This window comes from Vigna unguiculata, chromosome 5 (genome assembly GCF_037176805.1).
Source record: "Vigna unguiculata cultivar grain cowpea cultivar isolate G323 ecotype 2 chromosome 5, ASM3717680v1, whole genome shotgun sequence".
Taxonomy (NCBI): Eukaryota; Viridiplantae; Streptophyta; class Magnoliopsida; order Fabales; family Fabaceae; genus Vigna; species Vigna unguiculata.
Genome location: NC_140796.1, coordinates 24,383,689 through 24,395,080, shown reverse-complemented (window position 1 = coordinate 24,395,080; position 11,392 = coordinate 24,383,689). Strand labels below are relative to the sequence as shown.

Here is an 11,392-nt window from a genome sequence, read left to right as displayed (position 1 = left end):
TATTATCTAAAAGAGAATATTTTGAACATTGAGGAGACCAAAGAAGAAGAGGTTATAAGGTGGAGGAAGAAAAGAATAGATTGGATATGGTAAAAGAAAGAAGAGAATTTAATTAAGAGGTAGAGAAGGAAGAGAAAGGAAGGACGGAGAAAAAATGAGAGTTAATTTTAAAGATTAACCAAGTTAAATTTGAGTTAAAGGAATTATTTTTAATCAATTAAATACAAGGAAATGAACTAAATAAAAATTTGGATTATATTTGTTGTGTTAAAAAACATAAATATAAACCGACTTAAATACCGAACAATATTGATATTACTTGGGCTGGCTGTTTGGCGCGATAACGTAACTGACCAGAAATACAATGGGAGTCCACGGTCTCTGGGAACTACTCTCCCCCGTCGGTCGCCGGGTCTCCGTCGAAACCCTCGCCGGGAAAACCCTCGCCGTTGGTACTACTCAAACCCTAGCACTTTCTTTCTCTCTCTCACCGGCATCAAGTAATAAAGCCTTTTTCTTTATTTCCCCTAAATTGCAGATGCGAGCATATGGATGGTGCAATTTATGAAAGCGATGCGCGACGAGAAGGGTGAAATGGTTCGCAACGCCCATTTGCTTGGCTTTTTCCGACGCATTTGCAAGCTTCTGTTCCTCCGCACCAAGCCGGTCTTTGTCTTCGACGGCGGGACCCCTGCCCTCAAGCGCCGCACCGTCATTGCCCGCCGCCGCCAGCGCGAAAATGCCCAAGCTAAAGTCCGCAAAACTGCGGAGAAATTGCTGCTCAATCATGTACGATCTTTTTCTTTTCGTTGTCAAGTATGAAGCTATGATCACTTTTTTTGTCCCTATTTTGTGACTTAAAATTGGCCGTTCGGTTCCAATAGAATGAAAAGAAAAAGCTCTATTCCCTTTGAAGTGGAAGAGTATTGGAGGGGTTAGAGTCGAGTGCAGTTTATTTATTCAATTCTCGGGTATTTATGTAGGAAGAAAGCGAGTAATAACTAATAAGTGATTTTCCATTCTTTGCTGTACCTCGATGAGTGAAGAAGAACGGAAACTTTTCATCCATTGAATTCTCATTCTCCTACTTTATTTTCCATGTGATGGTGGTGGTGCAATGAGTTTAATTTTCTTCGTCTCTTGCTCACTTGCATGTTGTGTTTATTGTGGTGTGTGGCAACGTGTTTTAATTCTGTAATTTTGAGGGACACTTATGCTTATTTATGTGTTGCAAAGTGAAAAGAATTCAATTACATTAAACCTTAATGTTGGAAGGTATAATATTTGTGATTTGGTGGACCTTGTGTATGTGAGGGTGGTTAATTTAGATTATCATTTTCCACTCTGCTTTTCTACAATATTGCAAAACAAAGAAATTGTTGTACCATTATGCTAATGGGTATACCGTTATCGCACATTCGTACCTAAATATGGTGCATTCTATCGAGATTTTGGTTACGTATTGCAATCTTAACGTTTGTTTTTCTACTTCGCTTACAGTTAAAAACACTAAGGTTGAAGGAACTGGCTGATGATATCAAGAGCCAGAGGATGCAGAAGAATAGTAATACTAAGGGTCAGAATGGATCTAATCAGAAGGACTTTGTTTATAGTGATTCAAAAGGAAGTCACGTGAAAGAGCTAGATGAAATGTAATCTGTATATGCTGGTGTGAATTGTAGATGTCTTCTATCAGAGTTATGTTTATTGTTTTGAATTATTTGTTTAGGGCTGCAGCTAAATTTGCAACTAAGGAGGACATAAATTCTTCACAGGCAACACTATCATCAAGTTACAACCAGGAGGAACTTGATGAAATGTAATCAACCTTAATTTTTTTTTCATAAATGAAAGGGACTAAAAGCCCTGAAGTATTTTTCACATTTGCATAAAATATTATCTTAATGTATTTGATCTTGAATTTGACTGATACTTTATCTATAATGTTTGGCTGAGTTCATTTAGGTTGGCAGCATCTATAGCTGCAGAGGAAAATGGAAAACATGCCAGAAAAGAAGTGCCGTATATAGTAATTAATCCTTCAGAGGAAGAACATGGTGCAGAAGAACAGATTCTACTGGTAAATTTGCAAATGTAGAAGAATGGAATAGTTACAAGTAGCCAATACCATTATATGTTGTTTCTATTATTTTTTTGTATATAATTTTGTTTCTTGATCAAGCCCATGAATTTTTCCAATCGTGTAACAATAGAGACATTGTTGGGGAATGAGGAAATATTTCATCTTTTTTTTTTTTGTTACTCTTTATTTTATTTGTCAATTGCTAGTACATTTGTTGATTTCTCAGCTCTTGTGGCTGTATCTATATTTTTTTTTCCTCCTCAGCCATCAGTTAATGCAGAAGTTGATATGGCCGTATTAGCTGCTTTGCCGCAGTCTATGCAACTCGATATTCTTGCACAGGTCAGATTTTAAATATAATGATATTACCTTCTGCCATGCATTTGGCAATATGTCTTGCTATTGTTATGATAAAGAAGTTTTCTCCCACTTCTAACTAACACATTAATTGGCATGAAATAAAGGATCAGATAAAATGCTTTCAAGAATATTTTCTCATATTTTGGATGATATTTGTGCTACGGCATCATATGAAATATGGGCTTACTGACAACTCATCTACATATGATATATTGTGTTTCATTTAGTTTAGATGTAAAAAAATTGTTTATTGATATCAGCTAAAAGGAAAGAAAAAAGAAGGGTTACTAAAGGAAGTTTACAACCATGAACAACATGATGTCGATTATCGGGGCAAGGGTAAAGGGGTTCTGCTCAGTGAAGCTGGCATGGTTGGTGGTAGCTCCGGACATGACAGTGTTGCATCAAGGACTGGGAATCAAGACTCAATTGACGAAATGTAGGCTGCATTATAATGTCATAATTTTGGTGTTATAATTTTATTTCTTATTTGTTAGTTTTGATGGGGATTAGGTTGGCTGCATTTATTGCTCTGGAGGAAAATGACAAGTTAGTAAATAATGCATCAACTTCTGTTGGGGCTTCCACTTTGGAGGAAGAGGATGTTGACTATGACGAAGATGAAGAGATGATACTGGTCAGTCTATATTTTGAGACATCTATGACTTTCAGTTAGTTCGTTTAGTTTGTGCTGAGAGTTTAGGTGACAGCTCTTGGTCATTTTCCATTTTAGTCATCTTAATAGAAAACGAGAATGATTCCTGATTGCACTAGTATCAATCCTTGTATTAGACTTGAGTTTGAAAATACAATCTGCATGATCTAATTGAAAGGAATCTAGAATTAATCCATATTTGTAGCACATAACACTAACACAGGCCTAAGCAGCAGCAGTGAGTCTCCTCCTTCAAGCACTATTAATTTTACAAAATCAATTAAAAGTCTATTACATGGCCCTTTTAAGAAACGTACATGTAACTGTCGAACATTACATGATATAACTGTCCTACAAATACTGAACACACTTAACTGTGCACTTCCTTCACCTTGCTTCCCCAACTCCGTACCTAAAACGCATGATTTGATGTGTAATCTATGCATAAAAAATAAAAAAGTAGTTTATTTGTTTTATATTTTTCAGCCAGCTATGCGTAGTGAGGTTTTGTATTCTTTTTTTCAGCCAGCTGTGCATGGTGAAGTTGATCCACTTGTTTTAGCCTCATTGCCTCCATCAATGCAGCTGGACCTTCTTGTTCAGGTTGAGTTCTTAAAAGTATTTTTTAGCTCAAGTGCCTCTTACATTTTATTCTGTCATGAGTGATTGAATAATTATTCTGCAGATGAGGGAGCGTTTAATTGCTGAGAACAGACAAAAGTATCAGAAAGTCAAAAAGGTTTGTGGAAAGAATTCATATGTAATTTTGATATGTTGAAATGTAAAACTTGTATATTTTTAATATTGAAAATCTTTTGGATAGTTGTGTATCTATTTAGAGTTGACATGGATAGTTAAAATGTAAAACATGGATAGTTGTGTATCTAATTATTCTTGATGACATTGATACTGTTATTATTTTATTTTCATTTTGGCATGAGAATTACTTCGCCTTTGTACTAGTTGTGATTGCACACTGAACTAAACATGTCATTCAATTGGCTCCTTCCAGGATCCAGCAAAATTCTCTGAGCTACAAATACAAGCTTACCTTAAAACTGTTGCTTTCAGACGGGAGATAAATGAAGTGCAGAAAGCTGCAGCTGGAGGAGGAGTAGAGGGTGTACAGACTTCACGGATTGCATCTGAAGCCAACAGAGAATATATATTTTCATCATCTTTTACTGGTGATAAACAGTGAGTAATCTTATTCTCAATATATTTCCATAGTTGAATAAATTGTCAGTCAGTCCTAGTAAAATAGTCTTAAAAATGGTTGGGTGCTTTTCCTGTGTATTATGATATCTTGTGAAATTCAATTGACAACTCCCTTGGCCTTTGCATTCCTTAATATGGCAGTGAACTTACCTCCACCAGCTTAGAGAAAAATAAAAGTACAAAACAGAAGGCACAAGGAGCACATCATTCTCAGAATCTTGCAAATGGCATTGTGGCTGGAAATGATTTTAATAAATCAAGTGAATTGGTTTGCAATGAACCTGGCGAGCCTTCTGATGAAAATATTCAGACATATCTTGACGAGAGAGGTCGATTTCGAGTAAGTAGATTGAGAGCAATGGGGATGCGTATGACCCGTGATATACAAAGAAATTTGGATTTGATGAAGGAGTTTGAGCAGGAAAGAGCACATGTGAACAAGGCTTCAAATATTGGAACAATGAAAAATGGAGAAAATAAGGGTTCATCAGAAAGTTCTGGGATCCAGCTTGTTGATAAATCAAAAGAGGTGAATGTTGACTTAGTTGGAGAGAATGTGCAGAATGAACAAAATATGCTAGACCAGAGTGCTTCTATAGATATATCTTTTGAATATGGTCACGAAAATGAGTTTGCAAATGGTGAGGATGATATATTTTCTAGTTTAGTAGGAGGAAATCCAGTGGCGATCTTTGGCACTGATGATTCTGCAGCAACAGTGCATCCTTCTCATTCTGATTGGGAAGAAGGAATTGTTGAAGGTAAGAGTACTGTTTTTCACAAACATGATAAGGTGGAATTGAAGCCTTCTGTTGCAGACGATGATAATAATAATGAAAGTGAAGTGGAATGGGAGGAAGGAGATTGTGATGGTGCTAACAGCAGCTTACTGTCAGGAAAATATGCATCCCGAGGGCAGTTGGAGGAGGAGTCCAATTTGCAAGAGGCAATAAGGAGAAGTCTTGAAAGTGCAGGGGATGGAAAACACAAATGTATGTCATTGGTTGATGTGCATTCAAATACTTATGAGAACAAATTGGATCATGATTTTGAACACGGTGATCATTCTGACCGAATGGCTTTAAATGAGAACACTGGGTTCCTGAATAATGAAAATAAAATGGAGGGACTCACTTTGTGTCGGGAAGATGGTACTGAAAAAAAGGAATTACATGAAACTGAAGATAAAAAGCATGATTTTGTTTCCGTAAATAATGCACAAACTTTCCATTTTCATGGAAGTCCGTCAAAGCCATCTGTGACTTTTAGTTCAGATAAAACTGAGATATTGATTGACACAACATGCAGTAGGGACAGTCACCATTGTTCTGAAGATTCGATTTCAGATACAGATATAATGACCAAGGACCAGGTCCCGATGGTTGCAGAGAAGTTATTTGATAAACATGATAATGATAAAGTGTCTTTCTATCATAAGAATACATCCAAGGCTGTTCTAGTTGGCGCAACTGAAGAGGGAAAAAAAAACTATATTAATGAACCTGAACCATTTAGTAATTCTATTGACACTACCAAACCCACTATTCATTTGGTGGAGTCATCCTTGAAAGGAGTAACAGAAGACCTTATTGAGCCAAACTTGGCTTCAAAGGGAAATGACGGAAATTTCTTTGACACAGGGAACAGTAGCCATGGCAGTGATACGGTTAATAGCCTAGGGGGTTTTCATGCTCTAGCAACTGAGGTTAGCCTGGAGGAAGAAATTCAAATTCTTGGTCAAGAATATATTAACCTGGAGAATGAGCAGAGGAAGCTAGAGCGGAATGCAGAATCAGTAAACAGTGAATTATTCACTGAATGTCAGGTGCTGAACTGAATCTGATCTATAATACATGTGATATATATTGTGACTAGTTATTAAATTTCATAAAACGTATTACTTTGATTTTCATTTTTTTCATCCAATTTAGGAACTAATTTGTTGTAGATTTTGGTTGAATTTATTGTAAATGAATTGATTTTGAAAAAGGTTTGTAAAAATCTGTGTTTGGGAGGGATATTTTAAAAGTGAGGTTAAAAGAATTGATGTTGTATGAATGGTATTTTAGAATCACTTTTAGAGGCTAAGTTCAGATACATTTACCGATCTGTCACCCACAATCAATTCTTTTATCAGAGAAAGTTAAACATTTATGGTTCTCAATGTCAATTCTTGCCTCAAAATTCATTTTGAAATTTTGGAAGGCACCCAAACAATTAATACCCCTACTTATATATTTTTTTATTTTACTATATCATTGGATGATGTGGAATCTTTAACACTTCCACTTACGTTGAGGATTAGACATTTTACATGTGAATTTTCCTAAACTGAAACATCCATGAATGGTCTAATAATAGTCTGATAGTTGGTGATCAAATAAGCCTAATAACAATTCGTGTGTCAATTGGATGAAGTCAGTATCCCCACAATGGATATTAAGATTTTTTTTATAATTATTAATAGCAAAATTGTTATTTTTATTTCATCTATCATCATCATTATTAGTATTATTTGTATTACTACTGCTACTACTACCACCTCAGGAATCCATTTGCAAGTTTTTTGAATTACACTGTGGCTTTATATATCAGTTATCATTAACAAATGCCATTGATCAGTAGTGATTTTCCATGGATTAAGTGTGTTGATCCCTTATGTTTCTGATGCATCTGACACTCTGTAGGAACTACTGCAAATGTTTGGCTTGCCTTATATTATTGCTCCAATGGAAGCAGAAGCTCAATGTGCATATTTGGAACTTGAGAAACTAGTTGATGGTGTTGTAACCGATGATTCAGATGTCCTTCTATTTGGGGCACGCAGTGTTTACAAAAATATATTTGATGACCGAAAATATGTAGAGACATACTTCATGGAGGTCTAGATTTGCTAAATACTGTAGATGTAAATAAATTTCAGTTGTAATAACATTTTGTTTTCATGCCTTTCTTTATGATTGGTTCAGGACATTGAGAAGGAGCTTGGACTGACCAGAGAAAAATTAATACGCATGGCTCTACTTCTTGGGAGTGATTACACTGAAGGTGTAAGGTGTGACCATTCTTACCTTGTTCTAGAGTATGTTTTTGGCTAGTTAGAGGTTATTCGATCTCATTTGATATGACATGTTGCTATACATCTATATCTGACTTTTCTTTATCCAACTCCTAAAAATAAGACATTTGGTAGATGTCCTTCCATGTATTTATTTCTAGTAAGGTTGTATATATATAAGTTTCTGCATATATGAACTTGACTAGTTAGTAGTGACCCAATCCCTTTTGGCTAAAGATGTTACTATACTTCTACATCCGACTTTTCTGTCCTACTCTTTATAATAAAATATTTAGTAGATGTCCTTGTATATTTATGTATATTATGTGTGTGTGTGTGTATATATATATATATATATATATATATATATATATATATATATATATATATATATATATATATATATATATATATATATACATACACACATATATATTCTGCATCTATGAACTTCTCTAGATAATTTTGTGTTGCTGCATGTATGTAGTGGGATTGGCATCGTTAATGCTATTGAGGTTTTGAATGCATTCCCTGAGGAAGAGGGCCTCTTGAAATTCCGGAAATGGGTTGAGTCACCAGATCCCACCATCCTTGGAAGGTTGGATGCAAAAACTGGATCAAATACCAAAAAGAAAGGAGCAAAAGATAAGATAAATTCCTTAAATTGTGATGTAAAAGAGTCTCCATCAGAGCAGAACCTCCCCCATTCCCTAGAGGAAAATGAGTTGCCAGATTACATTCAAGAAACAAGGCAAATTTTCTTCAATAAGCATGTAATTGATTTACAGCCTTTGGTGCTCTCCGTTAAAATAATGAATATAGTTTTGCGTTTATTAGATCATCTTTGTTTGTGACTTTCTTTTTCTCTTTTAATAGAGAAATGTTAGCAAGAATTGGCATATCCCTTCTTCTTTTCCAAGTGAAACAGTTATATCTGCTTATTGTTCTCCACAAGTTGATAAATCAACCGAGCCTTTCACATGGGGAAAGCCAGATCATCTTGTTCTTCGGAAGTGAGTTTATATGTTAAATGTTCTTGTTTCTATAACTTATGTTAAATCAACTGGCCTGTCTCTCATTTCTCTTCATCTATTCATCTATTGGTGCTTCTGTTCCTCAAATGCTGACTTTTCCATTTGAAAAATCCACCTTGCCTGATACAATGCCATGCCCTTTAGGGGGTTGGGATTAGTTGAGAGTTTTCACTTTTGGAATTTACTTAATCTTTCTCTATCAAACCCAGGTAATATATTTGTATATTCTTGGAAATTGAGTTACTTCCTGTCCACAGATTGTGCTGGGAGAAATTTGGCTGGATTGGCCAGAAAGCAGATGAATTGCTATTACCTGTGTTAAAGGAGTATAATAAACGTGAGGTTAGAAACTTTGTTTTAGTAATCTCCTCCCAGTTTTTACTGACATTTTTATTGTACTAAAAGTTGACATTAATTTGATCACTATATAAGCAAGCTTTTCAATTGTTGATTGTCTAGTGTCTTCTCAAATCTTCATATTATTATTAAAACGTTAATCTTTTAATGCAGACTCAATTGCGATTGGAAGCATTTTACAGTTTTAATGAGAGATTTGCAAAAATCCGTAGCAAAAGAATTAAGAAGGCAGTAAAAGGAATAACTGGTAAGCTGCCTTCAAATATGATAGATGATTCTGCGGAGGAGTTGTCCAAGAGTAGGAAGATTGGGGGAGAACCCGAGGATAGCACATCAAAGATTTCAGGGGGAACAGACAAAAGTCTTGAACATCAAAGGAAATCAATAAAACAGTCAACGAAAAGGAAGACTGATACTATTGCCAAGGAACAGTCAAAGAAAAAGAAAGTCAATGATGATCCGTCTTCAGCACCTGGTACATCAGAGATGGAGAATTTACAGCCAAGTATACAGACAGAAGAACAGTGTGATGGTAAGGCATTAGTTCGGAATACAAGTGGCCGAGGAAGACATAGAGGTATGGGAATAAAAAGAGGAAGGGACAAGGAGAATCTCAGGTTTGAATCCTCATCTGCTAGCAGTGACATTGATGATCAGGGACCAAGAGTGCATGTGGATAAGGTTCCAAAACACGTGAGAAAGGTAAACCCTTAATCTTGTTTTTTCTGATTTATGAAATGAAAGATGTATAAGCTCTGTTTGGATAAATTTATCCAGTACATGTAGGAGACAAAAAAACACGGTATTATCATTGAGTCTCTCCATAGGCTATATTCAACTTATGTGCCTTAGCTTTTGGAGAAGTTAAATGAAAAGGGCTTCTACAAAAGTTAAGCTTGCAAATTGATTTTAGTTTATGTTAGAAGCTCAATTTGTTTTACATTATTTTCTTCTCTTACAAGTACTTGTCGAGAAGTATATTCAAATAGGACAGTATACGGTGATCAAGTCGTTTCTTTATTGACAACCTTCCTTTATTCTCTTGATCACTAATAATAAAGTAATAAACAGACAGCTGCCCTTTGGTGCTTGCAGTCATCTCAACTTTATGAAGTCCTAAATGTAAAAGGATAGATCCACACTTATGTTCAGTGCTAAATCAAATCATAATAAATAAAAAGTAACCCACCATTCTGATAAACTTGATTTAAACCTGTTATTACTTGTCAGTTGTCAGCATGTAATCTTAATTTGGTTACTTATATTATTAGTGTCTCGTTTAAGAGAATGGGAATGAGAAATTTCTCAAGTAAAACAGAATCATCATCTTAACACTGTCAAAAAGCAGAGTGAAGGAGACAAATTCTATAGTATGTTGAAAACATTTGAAGATGATTGAATGTGGTCTCATTAGAAAAAAAAAGTATGAAAATGAATAAGAATGTTTCACTTATAATTTGTGTACTTTGCAGTCATTGCGATCTCGGAAACCTGTCAACTATTCTGTCGAAGATCCTGAAGATGAAGATGCCGATGATGTATTTGATCATAGTAATCAGACTGGTCCAACTGAAGAAAATGTATCTAAGATTCATGCTGCATCTGAAGATGGTCCAACAGATTTCAGTGCAATGAATTTTCCTTCGAGGGAGAACTCGCCAACCGACCCTTTCAAGTCAGAAGGTCCGTTTTTCATGCATGCAGGTGAAACTAATGATCCTAGTACTGGCAATCATGATTCTTCTACTGGCAATCATGACTCTTCTGATGAGTACCTTAAAATGGGAGGTGGATTCTGTTTAGATGATGGTGACACAGACAAGCCCGATACAATTGACGATGTCAATACTGCCACAGTGGATTCTACTCAAGACTTTTCACACTTTTCTGATTGTTTGGATGAAACTAACCGTGATAAAAATAGTTCAGATATATTATTTTCTGGCACTGAAAAGTCTGAAAATGGGATAGGTGGTGGAGGAGACTTTTATAAATTTGGTATAGAGCCAAATGACCTTGTAAATACTAGTAGTTATGATCATTCTGACATAGAGATCTTGAAACCTGAGAATGCTCATAACAATAGTGGAGCCTCCGCTGGAGTTTTCAGTGGTATGCCTTTTTTGAGGAAAAGAAAGAAAAAGTGAAACTTCTCTAACTTAGAGTCAGGCTTGAGCACATATTGGTCAACCCTCCAGATTGTTGACTTTTTAGTTATTTATTTTCTTGTTATTTAATTGTTAGGAGAAGGGACTCTTGGAAACTTTGGCTTTACGTTCATGGTGCTTCTTATGAGATATATATATTTTGCGTATTCATTAACTTAATACAGAAGAGAATGTAAATTGTCATGTGACCCAAAAGTGACAATCAAATTTTGATTGGTTTACTGGCTACTCGGGGATATTCTGACCATAACTATCAATACATTAAATCGTCGTATAGCTGTTAGTCATGTATCTGTTTTGGATGACCACCAATCCTAGCATCAAGTGCGTTTGGAATTCATTGTAGTTTTCAATTCGATAGGAGTTGGTTTGCGTCATCAGCATACTTATAAAACGTCATTGATTCCTGCACCTTCATGTTTTCTTTCGGATCTTTAAAATACCAATTATATCCTTTAT

At 35.4% G+C, this 11,392-nt stretch overlaps 1 protein-coding gene across 2 annotated transcripts; it reads left to right on the top strand.

Annotated features, from left to right (window-relative positions):
• The first annotated feature begins 296 nt into the window (after positions 1 to 296).
• On the top strand, positions 297 to 11,087 carry UVH3 (5'-3' exonuclease family protein). 2 transcript variants are annotated; one of them, XM_028073831.2, is made up of 19 exons: positions 297 to 452; positions 539 to 789; positions 1,501 to 1,652; positions 1,730 to 1,819; positions 1,966 to 2,080; positions 2,348 to 2,425; positions 2,704 to 2,882; positions 2,957 to 3,080; positions 3,624 to 3,701; positions 3,784 to 3,837; positions 4,111 to 4,295; positions 4,458 to 6,141; positions 7,004 to 7,198; positions 7,286 to 7,371; positions 7,862 to 8,147; positions 8,251 to 8,387; positions 8,666 to 8,750; positions 8,919 to 9,467; positions 10,238 to 11,087. In XM_028073831.2, exons 1-19 carry the CDS (start codon positions 365 to 367, stop codon positions 10,910 to 10,912), a joined length of 5,091 nt encoding a protein of 1,696 aa, XP_027929632.2. In that variant the 5' UTR covers positions 297 to 364; the 3' UTR covers positions 10,913 to 11,087. The 2 variants fall into 2 exon arrangements, with proteins under 2 accessions (XP_027929632.2, XP_027929634.2); XM_028073833.2 differs by lacking the exons at positions 297 to 452; positions 539 to 789 and having other exon boundaries at positions 1,534 to 1,652; positions 1,738 to 1,819.
• Positions 11,088 to 11,392: the final 305 nt, after the last annotated feature.